At 38.0% G+C, this 18,246-nt stretch overlaps 2 protein-coding genes across 5 annotated transcripts in view; one reads left to right on the top strand and one right to left on the bottom strand.

Annotated features, from left to right (window-relative positions):
- The window catches only part of LOC115634779 (G protein alpha o subunit), a 28,711-nt gene that overhangs the window by 6,251 nt on the left and 4,214 nt on the right, over nt 1-18,246 (bottom strand). For 3 of the 4 annotated variants that reach the window (XM_030532674.1, XM_030532676.1, XM_030532675.1), the window contains exons 3-4: nt 12,285-12,469; nt 12,052-12,212 (exon numbers count right to left, since the gene is read on the bottom strand). In XM_030532674.1, the coding sequence (XP_030388534.1) occupies nt 12,052-12,212; nt 12,285-12,469 (346 nt within the window). Of the gene's footprint in view, nt 1-12,051; nt 12,213-12,284; nt 12,470-15,452; nt 15,858-18,246 lie in introns of those variants that run through there. The other variant, XM_030532677.1, reaches the window with a different exon arrangement.
- On the top strand, nt 8,974-11,559 carry LOC115634777 (probable cytochrome P450 49a1). The gene is made up of 10 exons (XM_030532673.1): nt 8,974-9,147; nt 9,277-9,393; nt 9,634-9,710; nt 9,777-9,972; nt 10,044-10,212; nt 10,287-10,456; nt 10,665-10,743; nt 10,821-10,923; nt 10,984-11,129; nt 11,201-11,559. The coding sequence occupies exons 1-10, from the start codon at nt 9,050-9,052 to the stop codon at nt 11,312-11,314; spliced, it is 1,269 nt and encodes a 422-aa protein (XP_030388533.1). The 5' UTR covers nt 8,974-9,049; the 3' UTR covers nt 11,315-11,559.

The following is an 18,246-nucleotide window of genomic DNA, read 5'->3' as shown; positions in this document are numbered from 1 at the left end:
TGTACGGGCTGGCGGCGGGTGGTTGATCCATCTTTATTAAGATGTAATGATAGCTCATTCAACATAATGAACATAATGTGGCGGATCTCTAATGAGACTTTGTACTGCCGAGCCGAGCTGTCGCGTCGTAGACAATATTTATAATAGTTTGATAGATTTTAAGTAGGAGATAGGCAAGCAAATAATTTGCACACAAATACTTTAATTTTATTTCAGAAGGTCGGGCAAGCAAATAATTTGCTCACAAATTCTTAAATTCTAATCAAGAAGGTCGCACACAAATTCTTAAATTTATTCAGATTTATGGAAGTAAAAACTTTCTTTTTTTTGTAGCATTGTTACTTGAACGCATTTGTGTGCAAATTATTTAGTCTGTCTGCTCGTAGTTTCAGTTGTATATTGAGGAAGTCTTATATAAAATATAAAATTGTGCAAAATCAACAATAATACATATTAAATAAATTTGCACTTCAAATTCGAATAATGCCAAGTCATTGCTGCAGTATCTAAATGCAGTGTCTAAATTGATATTAGCACCCGAGCACAAATCAAAACACAAATGGAACCGGAAGATTTGGGAGCTGTCCCGCCTGCTGATGCGCCAAGAAATTAGCACTCAGATATGAAACAAGCCGACTAACAGCCAAGCTCATGTAAAGAGATAAGTGAGAGTGTTAGTTAGCCTTGAATGTTGAATGGCTCATCAGCTCTGGCAGGTACAGTAGCTAATAGCCAAGTTGGATCACACAACACGATTGGTAAGCAAAAGCTTTACATCGAAATGAACATTTCTATTTTCGAGCAGAGCACTAAGAGTGTCTCTTAAAAAATGTTGCTTTTTTATAATAATTGTTGCGTGTGAGACATTGAATAAAAGTGTTTTTTATTGTAGCGTGTTTCACTGTAGATGAACCTGAATGTGGGCAGGTTGGCACGTAGACAGACTGCTGGCCAGTGAATTAAAGCTGCAAGCAGCGGCGCGTATAAGTAGACTAAGAAGCGAGTCGATCGCTTTTAGTACGACGCGGTTGGTCTACGAGGCAGCAGCGCCGAGAGAGTCTCATCCATTTCTAACGTATAGCCGTATAGCTGCCTTTTGCTTTTTCCACTAAGGCGTGCGCAAACCACGAAAACAAGATTGCATGCTTGCGTGACGGCGCGAAACCGACAACCGATCCAACAAAAACTAACATCAACAAGTGAAGTAAAGAGGTAAAGAGTTTTGTGTAAAGAAACCGCAAGCGAACAACAAATGTTTTTTTAATTAAGCCCAAAAATGACAACAACAAAAATCAGCCGCCATTCGTGAATAAAAGAGTATAAATAATAAATCACAGTGAAGTGAAAAATACTTGTATTGCCACTGCAATACCGAACCAACGAACTGTGCAGCAATTTGCAAGCCAGGCCAAGAGCCCACAGGCTCGCACGTACATCACTGTTTAAACAAAGTTCGCACTAAATGTTTGATCAGGCAATTAAGGAGAAGCAAAGACCGCAACGTTGTATACTTAGTATATTAAGCCATTTTCATTCAATTAGAACCCATACTTGCTAAGAAGTTTCTAAAAAAAGTAAAAGCAACTCGGGTGAGTAACAGGCCGAGGTGCAAATCACGCGTACAACATGGCCTTGAGCATCCAATGTTGCGCCTTTGTTGAACCGAGGAGTATTTGTTTTGCATGGCTGAGCTCAAATTTTTATAGCGTGTGATGTGAGCCAAGTTACTGTTTATTGCAAAAGTTGTAATTCTTTTTACGAATGAGAAAATTCGATGGTTGATTGACTCTATCTCTTAAAAAGCACTTGTACATAGATATCTCTACAGGTAGATCGACAAGTAGTACTAAAGAGTAATCATATAAATGGTAGCCCATTTGCCGGCTGAAGCTTTTTTGCACACAAATATGTAGAATTTAGTGCTGGTTTGAAGCGAGTTTCTGCCTATAAAGAGATGACGGTAATTATAAATACTATATGTATGCCACCCAGCCAGCGACAGATAGGCTGCTTGACATTTCAGGCGGTGCTGGAATTTAATCTTAATCCAAAAAGGTGTGCTGTGCTACACACATTTTCATTTACACATGTGTGACAGAAGGTACTTATGCTGAGGTAGCAAGCGCGCTCAAGGTCGACCACAACTTATATGGTAACTGTCAGTGGCAAGGACATGGGAACAGCTAATGTTGACAGTGAGCATCGTGTAGAGACGATAAGACCAACAGTAGCCGTTGCAACAACAAACTCAATTTCACCTAAAAGCCAACAAATAATTACTTGCTGTCAGAAATTATTTCTATTGTCGATTGCCAAGAGTCAGTTTCGGAATCTAAAGCCTTGTTGAATATACCTGTTGAAATATTCGCATTGCTCATACGCACCGTGCGCCATTAAACTACATTTATCGAGCTTTAACAGTGTGAGTGTGAGCGTGTGAATGTTTATATGCGTACTTTATATTCGTTCATTACTTTTATTGACTGTTTGATTTCTATCAGCCCCATGCCTGCCATATTGCAAAATGCATTCAAAGACAGACCACAAAAATGCAGCGCGCAGTCCTTGCTATGGTTTTAAGTAGCTAGTTATATTTGCGAGTCACTGTGTACTGAACTGTGAAGTACGGCAATACCTCGTGCCCGACGTTATAAGCACATATGTATATATTATGACACATAGCGACATAGACCTGATTGTCTAAGCACAAAGAACTTTGTTTAAACCCTCAAAGTTAGGGAAACAAGAGTTTTCAATCAAATATTAAAACTGTATCTAACTGAGGTTCATCTAATTGAGGTGGCTAAATGCTTTACTGTATTGTATACAAGAAGCGATCTTTTTGAGCGATCTGCATAAATATACAAATAACAATGACTTGGCTTTGTGTGCATGAAATATTCAAAATATTGGCTTTTATTGGTCTTGCCTCTATTTATGTTTAACTTACGAAAGACAGTCATTGGTTTGGAAGATTGCCTTGTTTGGTATTTATTGTGTTATGTGTGTTTTACTAGAGTTGTGAATTCGTATTATAATTTGAATGGCAGCGAAGACAACGCAAGCGAATGTTTTATGTGAATAGTTGGTGTTAAGCAAATAATTTAAAAAATATAACACGAATCTTGAAGAAGTGTCAGAAAAGCCGCAATTGATTTCCAGGTTATTGTGTGTTAATTATTAAGGGTAACTATTGTTAATTGACACGAGAAAAACTGATCTACACACTCCCGTACATCTGGATGAATAAATCGATACACAAAACCAACAATCTTTATGTGCGATAGTAATGGTGGCGATATTAAAAATATAAATCCTCATTTTTACAGCAGACCATAACCGTACAACAAGAAAATGTCAACTCTACGCAAAAGAGCGACGGCGCTCGTTAGGCGCACCGCCTACTCCGTCTCCGCCCATTTGCCCCCCAGCACAGCAGCCGGAGCAAGGCTACCTCCGCCCCCACAGCCACCGCAACCTGACGGTGTAAGCATAGAAAACAAAATCGAAACACCAATTGCGTCTGGTGCGTTGGGGGAGCAGCGAGAGCCAAAGCAAGAGCAGAAGTCGCGACGGCAACCATGGCAGATGCCAATACCCCAATTGGCCAGGTAAGTGGAGCCCTTGCCTTCCCTTTATATAACGATTTATATCGATTCGTACACTCAGTGCACCCTTTTGGCTAGATGAGCTTTTAAATTACTTATTATGTATTACAAAGCAGTCTTTTGATTGATACAATAATGGAACGATTTCATAATGCCGTTTTACCTTCGGGTGCAGGGTATACTGACAATTTAAATGATGAAAAAGTGCTGATTGCTGTTAAATTTCAGTACATTACTTTACTGCTATTTTGCATATATTTGTAACTGCGCAGCACGGCCTGAGCTTTTTTTAAACACCCTTCCTCATTTGTTCATGATATTATGAAGGAACTTTGAAGTCCTAGCAGCCAATTTGGTCATTAGTGAGAGCGCTGTACTCGTTAATTACATCATTTTTTTATACCCTGTACCCAAAGGCTACAAGGGTATATTAGTTTTGTGCGAGTGTACATGTAGCACACAGAAGAAGGCGAGGCAGACCCCACAAAGTATATATATTCTTGATCAGCATGACAAGCCGAGTCGATATAGTCTGCCCGTCTGTCTGTCCGTCTGTCTGTATGAACGCAAGGATCTCAGAACGTATAAGAGCTAGAATAACTAAACTTGGTATACAGATTCTCCTGAGTCCGAGAAAGGACGAGTTTCTTCATTTTTCCCGATGCATCCCCCCACTCCCCCCCTATTCACGATTTTCTATAACTCCCGTAATTCTTGCAATTTTGAACTAAAATTTGGTAAACACATCCAATTAGTGATTATATATCCGTATACCAAGTTCATTATGATAGGTTGATCAGAAAGAAAGTTCTAGCCGTATAACCAGGCCCAATGCATACATACATATGTACAAGTACACAAACACGCATTGGCACGATTCTGATGTAAATGTATGTATGCATGTATGGAATATGTTATATTTAATTTAGATAATCTTAATCCAAAAATTAATTAATTAAATTATTTAATTAATACAATTAAATTAATTTATTTTTTGTGGTGTGGTACAGGGTATTTAAGAGTTGAGCCTGCTCGACTTTGGCATTCATTTGTTGTTTTTATTGATTAAATACAAGTATATTCATATTTTGCAGCACAAAAACGAGTGCAACAGCAGCACCAGCGGTGGTGGCGACACCCCCAACAACAGTGCGTGTGAACACAGGTGTGCGTCCGTACTCCGATGTGCCGGGACCACGTCCGTTGCCTCTAATAGGCAATTCCTGGCGCTTTGCGCCCCTAATTGGTAAGCAAGCGCAACGCATTTCAGGCGTGATGTCAATTTTCATTAACATTTGTGGCCTCCATTTTTTTTTTGTTTTGTTTTTTTGCACAGGTCCGTATAAAATAAGTGAACTGGATAAAGTGATGCAAGAGCTGCATGTAAATTACGGCAAAATGGCGAAGGTAGGCGGACTGATTGGGCATCCCGATTTGCTGTTTGTCTTCGACGGTGACGAGATTCGCAACATATTCAAAAAGGAGGAGGCCATGCCCCACAGGTGAGTGCAGGTTGTTGATACAGGGTCCGCCATCTTTTATGCCGGTATGTAGATATTGAATAACTTTGTCATTAGTGAACCGATTGACTTGAGTAGACCAGTGTTGAAAACCTCAGTTCAAGAAATTGTACAGAACCAAATTAAATAAAAATATCTCATACTTGAAAATCGGTTGTTTATTTTCAAGGATATTCAATGTTTGCATACCGACATAAAAGATGGCGCACCCTGTATAAATCCGCTTGCAAACTCATATGATATGAGTGATGGGTCTTGTCTTTTGCTACGTTAATATATCAAGTATACGACACGTTGTGCAGCATAGCTAGTAATTTGCGTGAAATTTGTTGGTTTGAAAAAATTCGTGGAAAAAGAAAACTGTTGAAAATGGAATACAGCGACAAGGGCAGCCGAGTGTGTGTGGCCAGAGATTATACCGAAGATGATTTGGGAAAGTATAGAAACTCGATAGCAGTCAAAGTTCAAGTCAAAAAGGTTACATAGCAACACACAAATATTAGACCTAAACAAAGTGTACAAGTATAATGAAGCTCCTGTTGCAGCATGTAAGTCACTTTTCAGACAATTTTGTATTCAAGAATCGCTATTATGACATTGTTCTTTTAATTTAACAACATTTATTATTGATGATGAGCATGAATAAATGCCTTACAAAAAAGTTTTCAATGTGCTGTCACGATGACAGAATGATAAAGGTTGCCTTTAAAGCCTCTGTTTTTCTGGGATGCAGAGAGGAAGGGCGAGGTGACATGAGCAATTATGCTGGGCTGCATCAGGGGTCGGGTTTAATAAATTACATTATAAAATACAAGAGCGGGAGTTTTGTGGGTAGACTTGTAATGAAATTAAAAGCACATCACAATGCTAATTAAATATACTAAGGTAATTGCGAGGACTGCTGTTTGCTTTAATTAAGAAGGTAGAAAACTACAGTGCGTTAGGCTTATTTGACCTCATGTCAATTTTCAATCCTAAAAGACAAATTATCCGTGCACGCGATTCTATTTTTGTGTAATTAGAAGAAATTTAGTTTGAGGTCTAAGTATGTAGACGACTCCCTGTGTGCACTGTGTTTTTAGTTTTTATTGTGGCATTCTTCAACTATGAAGGCAACAATTATTTATTAATATTTCAACCAAATATTGGGCGCGGATGAAATAAAATAAAACGAGCTGTGTGTACCTAAACATATTTAGAATTATAGTACATACAAGTATTATGTGTGAAAATGTATCTGTGTGAATTGACAAATTTTTTTGGGTAGTAGAAGTACATTCAAAAGAGAGTTAAAGATGCAGCCAACACCCGTATATATGTATATATAGTATATTAACTAATGTAAATGGTATACAAATTTAATGACCAGTTTAGCCAGACCTAAAATACGCAAATACAAATGCAACAACAGCATACATATTTTGTTAAACTCGTGGACAATAGATTTGAATACATTTGCATTGAGTAGGCGATCGAATATATTTTTGGCAAATTTGATTACAAGCCACTACCATTTTCATATACATACTGGTATTTACTAGTTTTCGCTATTTTATTTGTCCATGAACTAAAGCTAACAAATAAACGAGTCTTTTTGTATGCTCTCTCTCTCTCTCTTACAATTTTAAAATAATGATATAAGGTAGGCTGAATTCAATAGGCACGCAAAATGTCCGAATCGACAAGCTAAAAAAATGGTTCAAGCGAAACGCAGATGGCAAACAGCGCAAAATATGTTTGTTTTTTGTACGCCTACCAAAGCAAAAACGGGTTGAAACTGAAGGAAAGGCGGTGGCTAAAACTGCAAGTCATGATTAAAGAGGCAGATAGATATTTACTCTTCGAACAAATAGCTAATAAATCGACATTAATGCGTATTAGTGTAATGAGCGTATACGTACGATATGTTTGTTTATAGCCATGTGTATAAACAAATACCCATATAAATATAAATGTTTGCCGACAACCGTTTGCAATGTATGCGTGAAGGTAGACGACAGACAGACTGACTGATTGACTGATTGACGGCACAACTGATGAAGACTTTCGACAAGTTTCGACAAGATTTGAGAAAAGGTCTTGTCCGCAAGCCCTTTAACTCACAAAGTTAGTTAAAAAGCGCGCCATTAGTGTCAATGGGAAGTTATACAACAAAAGTTTGAGCAAGCAACAGCAACAGCAACAGCAAGGCGTGGTCGCAACACCGTGCGTGAAACCGGGGTGTCCGATTTTTTATGACTGAAGTCGAAACTTTTATTATACACAGATCATAAATAAAGTGCTAAATGAAAGGAAAAACGTTTTGCGTACCATGGGGAACGCAGAGGTCAGCAAAAATTTTCGTGGTCTAAATAGAAAGTTTTAAAAACGCCCAAGTTCGTCAAACGGTCAGTAAGTCAGTCAGTCAGTCAGTCATTCCGTCGGCTAGTCAGCGGTTTGCCCATCACAAAAAATGTCAAAAGCAACAAAAACACCAGCCGCATGTCAGTACAACATACCTACATACATAAGTTGGTTGGTTGTTGCTTTTGCGCATAATCTTCCAATGACATCTGTGGCTTCCAAAGCGCTAGAAAGAGGTACGAGTATACTCTATCGAAAGAGGTCAACCTTTTTTATTTGCTTTATGTTGTGGTCAGTCAGGTACAAAAGCATTTGAAGACACCGCCGCCTTAACTTCCGAAGTTACTGTTCATGGCCAGCGCCAATTGAATAGCTTTTAAATGGGGTTCGTATTGTAATACCCTGTAATACAAGTACTTCGTACAAATACAAGTAAGGAAGAGCTCATCTTCTATTTTACATATGTACTATATTCTTGATGTACAATATGATGAGTCCAAGGATTGCCCAAGAAAACAATAAATAATAATCATAATAGTGCAAAGTTTGATACAGATAGACCTACTATATTATTTAACTATGTTTCCTACAATAAAGTTCAGCCTAATTGGAATTCGGGTACAGGGAATTTAAGAATAGGCATGGCATGACTTTTTTTTTAGCGTTTCACTCGATTAACTTTTTTCTTCTAAGCATAAATTATGTAAATAACTACATAATTTATTTCTTTTAGAATTCACCAACGCATTTATGGGATAATCTAGCTTAAGATCCTGGTAGTCACAGCTATAAAAACCTATTGGCTGCAAGATAAAAATAAATACAATGATTTAAAACGTATGCTATCATCAGTTAAGTCACTCATTAAGTAATAACATTTATTTTAAGAATAATGGAATGCTAGTGTCGCGTGGGTTCGATTTTAGAAAGCTCTTTACTTAAATACTTCTTAAATATGTTTCGGGTACATGGGTTACATGAGGTGTACGCAACAGGTAGAAGGTACCATCTGGACTCTTTTTATCCCTATATTTACGGCTGTAACTTTATCACGAACTTTGACGATGAAAAATAGGCGCCATAGAGATGTTCTGGTCAAGGTCGGCAACGTCTCTTTTCGTATGTGAAATACATTCACCCTAACCTGCTATATCCTTTCATTCTTTTAGTGCAGGGTATAAAATATTCAGCCATGGCTAATTTGTGTTAAATGTAAGAAGATTAAAGAAAGCTCTGCAGAAATGGTTTTGTATTGTGGGTGGGAATTAGCTTTTAGCTTTTTTCCTTACATACTACACGTCGGCCACGCTTCTTTTCATATGTGAAATATATTCCTTTGATTCTTTTAGTACAGGGTATGAAAACATTTAGCCATGGCTAATTGGTGTTAAATGTATAATAAGATCAAAGAAAGCTCTGCAGCAGCGTAAAATCGTTTCGATAATTACCTTTTTATAGGATTGTGGGTGGGAATTAGCTTTTAGCTTTTTTCCTTACACACTTGAAATATATTAACAAGCCTCCTCCTGTTTCACATACAAGTACGTCAAAGGCTCTCACGCACACATACTTATACACATGTTTTCTACTTTTAGGCCCTCAATGCCGTCACTGAGGCATTACAAGGGCGATCTGCGGCGCGACTTTTTTGGCGATGTTGCAGGACTAATTGGAGTGTAAGTACTGCGGTTGCATTTGGCATTCGCTTGAAACGTCAGCGCATAAGAATACTAAGAAGTACATATTCAACTTTGTGTTTTGTTTGCATTTCATATTGTTTGCATTGTTATGGTTACCGTAATTAGGCACGGACCCAAGTGGGAGGACTTTCGCCAAGAAGTTCAACACATTTTGCTGCAGCCACAAACCGCAAAAAAGTTTATACCTCCGTTGAATGACATTGCCAGTGAATTTATGGGACGGTAAGTGCAAAAGGTTCTGCACTTTATTGCAGAATATCAATAAAGTATACGTATACGTAGTATACTATTTCATTGTCTAATTGAGCTTATTGGCTTCATTCAGAAGCAATTGGCATTTGAGGCCACTAGTATATCTATGTACATAGAAAACTAGTCGAAAGATAATTTGCAAAAGAAGATACTTTATTACTTGTAGTCAGTTTAAGTCTATTTAAGACTATATGTTTTCTTTCTTTACAGCATAGATGCGCTACGCGACGAAAATGACGAACTGCCCGGCAACTTTTTGCACGAACTCTATAAATGGGCTCTGGAATGTGAGTAGCACTTGCACCAGTTGCCACTTAATTATCAAAACATGCCACTTGCCTCTCATGTTGCAGCTGTTGGTCGCGTCTCGTTGGACACACGCCTGGGCTGCCTGTCACCTGAGGGCAGCGAGGAGGCCCAGCAAATTATTGAGGCCATCAACACGTTTTTCTGGGCTGTGCCAGAGCTCGAGCTTCGGATGCCGCTGTGGCGCATTTATCCCACAAAGGCATATCGCAGTTTTGTGCGAGCCTTGGACCAGTTCACGGCGTAGGTTTAACTTGTTTTTTTTTTGTAGCTGTTGCCGTTATTTGTCACATTGATTATTTGTGTCACTGCAGCATTTGCATGAAAAACATTAGCCTGACCATGGACAAGGCAGATGCGGCATCGGAGCAACCTAAAAGCGAGGCAGACATTTCGATTGTGGAGCGCATTGTGCGCAAAACAGGCAATAGAAAACTGGCAGCTGTGTTGGCCTTGGATTTGTTTCTGGTGGGCGTCGACACGGTAACTATTGGTTTGTTGACAGGGTTGTAAAAATTACTGACTGCCTGCATTGCACACAATATTTATGTACACAGACTTCAGTAGCCGCCTCATCGACCATCTATCAGCTGGCTAAGAATCCCGAGAAACAGAAACTACTGTTTGAGGAATTGCAGCACATCTTTCCCACACCTGACGCCCAAATCAATCAACATGTACTGGAGCAAATGCCCTATTTGCGAGCATGTGTTAAGGAAACGCTTCGGTAAGTAGCAAGAGTCGACTCAGTTTAGTAAAATAGGGCTGACTAGGTCGCTTAAAACGAGTCACTTTCTTCGAATTTAAAGTGAAATACGAGTTATTTATTTTAATGATGGCCAGCCTAAACCTCCAAGAACAGGGTATAAAATGGTGATAGAAATCGGACACGGGAATAATTCCTATTTCAACTAAAAGTAACCCTATATTCACAGAATGCGCCCTGTTGTCATTGCCAATGGACGCAGCTTGCAAAAGGATGCAGTTATAAATGGCTATCATGTGCCGAAGGGCGTAAGTTCGCTTTGTTTTAGTTAAATAATTAGTTTATTCATTTTAGCGGCAATTTTCTGTCATTTACTTCTACACAGACGCACGTCATATTTCCGCATTTGGTTGTCTCCAATGATCCAACATATTTCCCAGAGCCCAAGCGATTTTTGCCCGAGCGTTGGATAAAAGAGAATGCGACAGGTAAGCAAACGCTATTGCGTTTATGTGCATGAATTTTATTAATAATTTAATTTATTAAAGGAAACTCTACGTCGTCGTCAGTGGCCGCCTGTCCACATGCTGGCCAAAAGATTCATCCGTTTGTCAGTTTGCCCTTCGGCTTTGGCCGTCGTATGTGCGTGGGAAGGCGCTTTGCGGAAATCGAATTGCACACTCTACTTGCCAAGGTGAGCATGCTGATGAACAAAATACACTTATGTATATAAACGAATTTGAGTTTCCCTAACCCTCGCTGCAGATCTTTCGCAAATACGAAGTGTCTTATAGCTCTGATGAATTCGTGTACAGAGTGAACTCCACCTACATACCGAAGTCACCGCTGAATTTCAAATTAACCCCCAGGGATAAATAAGGCTATAAAGCTTGGATTTTGTGCGACAGCGCGGATGTGTGATATTTTAAGTTGCTCTTTTCCGCTTACTCCATGGTCTACTTGCTAACTCGTTGCGCTTGCGGAAGTTTTTGTTGAAAGAAATAGTATGCGCACCGTTAATTATTGAGCAAACAGTGTACGGATACATTAAGTAGAATATGTATATAGGAATAGTTCTTGCGGCTTTGGCTGCTTCTTGCTTGCGTGCTTTATTGCAATGTTTTACTATGGCTATATGTTGTACATATTTATTGTATAGTATAACTAAATAAAAATTAAACAACAACAAAAAAAGACGTTAGTAAAAAAAAAGTAAATTGTAAATCGATGTAAAACTTTTGTGTACAGATTTTTCTTAAGGAAGCCATTTAGTAAAAAAAAAATGCATTGACTCAAAAAAGGTATCTAACGTGCCTGGATATCCTGCTGGGTTGATTTTGGAGCTATTTTACCGTCTTATTATTTCGACTTTTAGCTGCATAAAATTTTGTAAATATCTTTGAACAGAGCAATTGTTGTATATATTAAATTGTTGCCTCGAACACACAAAAAATTGAATAAAATTTGATCCCAATCAAATAAACGGATTAGACTGACATACAGACAAACAAATAGACAGACTCTCGTTTTGTTAGACTATATATAGTTCGATCCAAATAGGATGCTGAAAAGATAAAACAATCCCTGATGTTTACATATTAATAAATATTACTCACTATTTAGCGGAATCATTCAATTGGTATTCGTTGCTGCGCGAGAAACATTCCTGTACGCCAGTGTCTTGCCAAAGTCGTTTCATGGCAGCCAGCAGTTCTTCTGAGAAGGGTTCGGTATCGTGCATGCGTTGGCACACATCGAAGACCATTTTTGCGTCGCTCTGGAGTAAAGAAGATACAAAATATTACACAGTGGATATACAAATGCTGAGCAATCGAGCGCTATAAGTTACCTCTCGTTCATTATTGCTATACTGAATACTAAGATTTGGCATGGCGCGCAATATTGCAACTAATGATTGTATTGTGTTGCTGTAGACAACTGGTCGATACTGTTTAAAATCCTCGGGAGTGAAGCCGCTCTCGTGAATGATTTTCATTTGTTTCACTATTGTACTTTTGCCCGATTCGCCGGCACCTAAAAACAGATATAAGGGAAAGGAATGTAATGTTTAGTTTGTTTAGTAAGCATGAAGATAAGAATGCAAGAAAAATGTCATAGAGGGTAAGAAGGTCAATCGCTTGCTTATGTATACTGCTGTATACTGATACTGAAACTTGCATGTGGGAGGAGGCATGTACTATATATGTATGTATATAAATATTTATATAGAAAGAGGAAAATGTGTGCGCTTTGTATTCGACAAGTAGAGCTTAATAGCTTTTAACACCCTCGTGCTCATACATTTGCGCCCCGTGCCTCCGAGCCACTGCACAGAGTCATCAAGTAATCCTCTTATAATGCTGTTGGTGCTTCTCTTGGAATACTCGACGACAGCATCATCATATTTGCTGCATTTTCCAAGCGTTTCAAACAAAGGATTAATTGTCTGTGTACTCGTACAACATTCGTTTCACTCTTATTGTCTTCTTGCCTATGGTCAGTGGTGGTGACGTTGATTGTCACTGAGGTTGGGGATATGGCTATGGTACCATGTCTGTCTGCTGCAAGTCTTGTTTCTGATGATACGGTGATGTGATTTTCAACTATTTAACGGGCCGGCCAATGTGCCGACAAGAGTGCATTTGATGTCGGCATATAGCTTTACTATAGTACCGTGTACACTGCTGTGTGAGTTTCTGAATTTTCAAACTTGACCCACGGCTAGATTTATGGCAATATTAATTCCACTTAAACTATACATCATTCTCTACATTGTTATATATTGTTTTATTTAATGAACAGTTTGAAACTTAACTTAATGTACGACATTTAACAGCTCCCAAGTTGTCCAATACTTATGAGTGAGTGAATTCGATATTTCTGACATATCTTTAAGGCATAGTTAGACAAGCAAACCATCTAATGATCATTTTATAAATCCGGGACTTACTATTTAAAGTCTACTTGTGGATTAACACAAATATAAATTTTACACATTATATATTACAATAAATATTGCGTATTTTTACTAAAAGGACACTTAAGGCGTTGCTGACCGCAAGTTATAGGGAAAAATGTGATCAGCATGAGTTCATTGGTAAATAAGCAATTAGCCTAGCCTAAATATTGTTTTGTGAAGCTAAAAATAAACAAAGTTGTCCAGCATCGAACTTTATTGTGTTTACATCCCGAAATATTTACAATAAGACAAACAAAGAGCATTTGCTCTTAGCTCTGTGGGGATTTTTCTGTTACCAAAAGTTCAATGCGCCTAACTTGTAATTGTTAAGACTTTTATAAATAGCCCGCGCTCGACACCGACATTTTTTTTAAGTGTTATGCCGAGTGAAATAGTTTTTAACTTTTTACATACACATCAGCAAGAAAGAGGCAATGGATACTTTCTAACTGAAATAAACACTCAGAAGGTATTCTCGCCTTGTTTACGAAATCCACACACACATAGCGAGTAATTAATTCTAAAGCCCTCTGATATACTGAGTTGCTGTCCATATAGGGACGAAGCACACTTCACTAATACTTGTAGTACAGCTTTCAGCAGGAAGTCTGTAGCTAAGGTAAGAGTTGGAATAACTTTATTCATTATTCCTGTTTTTTATCTTTTCGAAAGCGCTATGTTGTTGTTTCAGTTGGTTATTAAAATGTTAAAACCACCATAACCTCGGGATTTTTAATTTAAATGCCCCAATTGGACTAACTCTGACTTACTATCTTTGAGTTTTTTATAATGCCCTCATATATTCTAATGATTTCCGAAATCGGTTCTGCTATATTTGTCGTAAGAGAATTGGCGCGCTAAAGTTTACCAATGTCTATTTATGACAATGAGTTTAAATGGATTCTACTTTTTGTTTGAAGTGAACAATAAAAGATTTCAACAAAAAACCAAAAAAAAAAAACGCTTTTTTGATCAAATAGTTGAGTCCGCTCGATTTAACATTCCATTTTTGTTTCTTTATACAGAACTAATGCAACTCGAATTCAGACAGTATTGCTCACATTAATTGTTAAACAATACCTTTATAATTTATTCAATTTTAATGCATTATTCATTTCAAACACAATCAAATGGTGACGGTGCTATGCCTTCGTAAATAAAAACGAGTAGAACGTTAAAGTAGTATACATTTTACTCTCGTGGGCAGCTCTTGAATATCCTTTCCCCTCCACAACTATTCAAATAAAATACAATTTTTTGTAACAATCATTTCTATGACAGCCATAAGATATAGTTCATTGAGATTGATAGGAAATAAAGCTATGGCGAGGTTAAAAAAAACCTATAAATACAAACTGAGTATTGGATACAATATGGAAATAAAAAGTACACTTTTTAACACTAGGACTGATCTTTGCACTAAATTCTCCTATGGCAGCTAGTGACATAGTGGACCGATGTCGAAAGCCCAAAACTACCAGATTTGCTAAAGATGTTAGGAAGAATTTTCTACCGATGGCGGTTCTAAAGCATGTATTTGTGTGCACTTGAATCACAACAAATGCCGAGCCAAAGTTTGGGCAGATATAAGATTTTCGGCTAAAGCTACCTTAATAGCTGTGCCTTTTTCCCCGCGGTTCCAGGGTATAAACAATTAATATATAAGGCGGTTTTTAACGTTAAATATGAAAACAAGTGAAAGTAGAAGTATTGAGCTTAAAAAGAAACGTGGTACGACCCCATCATCGGTGGCAACTACAAGTATAATTGAGCTTTAACCTTACAAAATCGGTCGCTGAACTATTAGATTTATTGCAAATTCCTTTTGCACGTGCGTTTGAATGTTGAGCATTCATGTGGTCGTGTGTGAATGTGAATTTAAACTGTACGCCAAAGCTGACACGGCAAGGACAACGGCGTCCATTTAAATGCGCCAGCAGCTGTAAAGTATGCTATGTTTATTATAGATATAAAAAGCTTGCACACAACCAACCACACAATTTAATCGCGCCATTTCAAGTCGGAAAAGCGTTTCTCTATTTGCGCCTAATAACTTACCCAATAGCAAAAGTTTGATATCCTTTGCCGCCTGTATGCCATCCTCTTTGAGGTTTCTTTCAATCAAGCGACTTCTGGCGGCTGCGGCTCGCTCCTCCGCAGACTGTGCGCAGCCCATGGTACGTATTGCCTCGACACAAAACGTTTTGAAGGTCGTTTATATCGGCCACTAAATGGCCGAATACAGAGCAAATGCGAAAAAATGTTCTCGAGTTTGTACTTGGCTTGCAACAACTTTGGAATGTGAACCAATTGCAGTCTTTTAGGGGGCTGTTTTATATTTTTGTTTAATAAAGTTTTTTTTCCGTTTAATATCTCACTGATTGTTTTCACCCCAGCACTGTAATTGAATTTGAGTTGCGGGAGATGCGTTCACAGCTCTACAACTTTTCAACATTAATGACATAACTGTGGTGTTATTTTACATTTTTTTTTTATTTTTTAGCTGTTGATTTTCCGGATATACTCGTATAGTACATAAAATTCAGAACAGCTCGTCTTTTTATCAAGGCTTTTGTGGCATGTACGTTCTACACGCGGATGCTGTGGAAAATGAGTGAAAAAGCAACAAACTTTGGTTGCATGCACTGCACGCTTTTCAACCACCCAACAAGCTCAGAGTTTGGGGTAACGAGTAAGTTCGAAAATCATTTTCGAACTGCTTAGCTAATAGAGAGCAAAAGATAAAGAGAGAGAGAGAGAGCGAACAATATTTATCTGCGCGTGAGTATGAGTATGGATTTGGCTTCTGGATATGTAAGTATATTTGAAAAACTTCAATTAAAACTTTCTAAAGATTTTATTTCATATTTTACACAATATTGAGAAGAGAAAATGTATATCTTGGCAGATACAAAACAATTTGTCGCTTGTTTTTGGGAAAAATATTTTTGGTATAATTCCCACATAGCTAATAGCATGAAATATTGTGGGACATGCATCCAAAGTGTATGTGTATGTCGTGAAGCTTACGCATAAACATACAGAGGCACGCAAACGCACCGCTAAGTCTAGGCACAAGTGTTGCGCACAAAATAACGCCAGCAAAACGCGCTCAAAAATCAATAAAATGCTGAACACATTACACGCTGAAGTGTCGGCGTGGTCAACAATGGAGATGGCAGCTCCTCATTATTTTATGTATGCGTGTATTTCTGTAATTAAATACGCATTATTCGCCATGTGTTCTTTAGCGGTTATGATTTGCATCCTCTTGACTGCTGTCTCTTGCAAGTGGCCATAAGCACTTTTACACACACACACACACACATACATACTACAATCATAATTATATACACACGCACGCTCTTGATGCTGACGCAAAATAGCAGAAAAGAATAAAGCTTATAGTAACATTTTCTTTGCAATGCACTAATTTTTTTCAGTAGCGTACAGAATAATTTATAGTATGTTTGTTGTTTTTTTTTTAAACAGTAAAATAAGCAAAACTCAAGTTTTCTTTTGTATTCTTGCTCTTTTCGTTGTTGTTTTGTACTCGTTTTTGTTGGTGCACGATTCCAGCAGCAGCAGCTAGCACGTAAATGAATCATTCGCGAAAAATATTCTTCGTTATACAGAAAAATTTCGTCGTAATTTTCATTTACATAAAATAAATTTGAAACAATTGAAAGGATACAAATTATAATATATATAGAATATTCCCGGGAACAGTTTTTGTTACTCTTTATCTTTTTATTTTGTAGTATACAATGAAAACTAGTATGGTCTGTAGTAAAAAGGAAACAAAATGGTGGGTGGTTTATGGTGTGGTTATTTTTTTTAGAATTCCGTTTTTCTACAAAGGCACAATTTTCGGCAGCACTTGTTTTTGGTTAAAATGTATACTTTCGTAGCACTACTCACTATACACAATATAAATTTTGGAGAAATTGTTCAGAATAATTGGATAATTTTTATAATTTCTTTTATAATTATTTATTAAATTCAATACTTTTCCGTGTATATTTTTGGAAAAGCTTTATGGTGTGCATTGAAAATGTTCTGTGGTTTGGCGGCGACGCGTTTTATTTCTGAATTAACTATACTGACTAACTGATTCAGTTGACTAGTTAGCTAGTAGGCTAAGCATTAAACTGCTAAGGAAACGGAGCCGCCCTAAACGTAGCACACAGACAAACTTTCTCACATTTGTATAAGCGTACGCGAAACAGGCGCTCGAGCGAGTGGCAGGCAGAAAAAGCTTTACAAACTAGTACACACACATTTACTGAATGGGCGTAAAAGCATCAACTGAAAAAGCTACATATGTGAGAATAGAGAGGGAGAGTAAGTAGCTTGTGGAAAGCTGAAAGGTTAGGAATATTGAAATTTTCATAGAGTTAACTCACACGCACTAAGATTGAGAGAGCAAAATACAAGGGCATGCGAAAAAGCACACCTGAACTTGCACTGAAAATAACAGTGTGCTCCAACTGGGCCAACACAAAGCAACGACGCATGCCCCAATACAGCAAGAAAGCTATAATACGACTGCGAGTGACGAGTACCAAACGGGCAGCCAATGAACGAGTATGCCAGCAAGGACAACGGCAGTGTCAAATGTGCACATCGCGCGCTCTCCAAGGGACACACATGTATACATACACACACAAATTTAAGACCCAGCGCGAGTAAACTCCATTTAGGGAGTTTGTGAACCCACTCACTAGACGACGGAATGGCACAGTAGAAAAACCCTAACCGTTTTATACTCTTTACACACAAATCTTTCACCGGCCCTTTAATGGAATTGTTATACGCATGCATCGCAGAAGCAAATATAAAAGTAGCAAAT

This window comes from Scaptodrosophila lebanonensis, unplaced genomic scaffold (genome assembly GCF_003285725.1).
Source record: "Scaptodrosophila lebanonensis strain 11010-0011.00,11010-0021.00 unplaced genomic scaffold, SlebRS2 tig00000001-arrow-pilon, whole genome shotgun sequence".
Classification (NCBI taxonomy): domain Eukaryota; kingdom Metazoa; phylum Arthropoda; class Insecta; order Diptera; family Drosophilidae; genus Scaptodrosophila; species Scaptodrosophila lebanonensis.
Note: the sequence above shows the minus strand (reverse complement) of the source record. Positions and strands in the feature narration are given on the sequence as shown.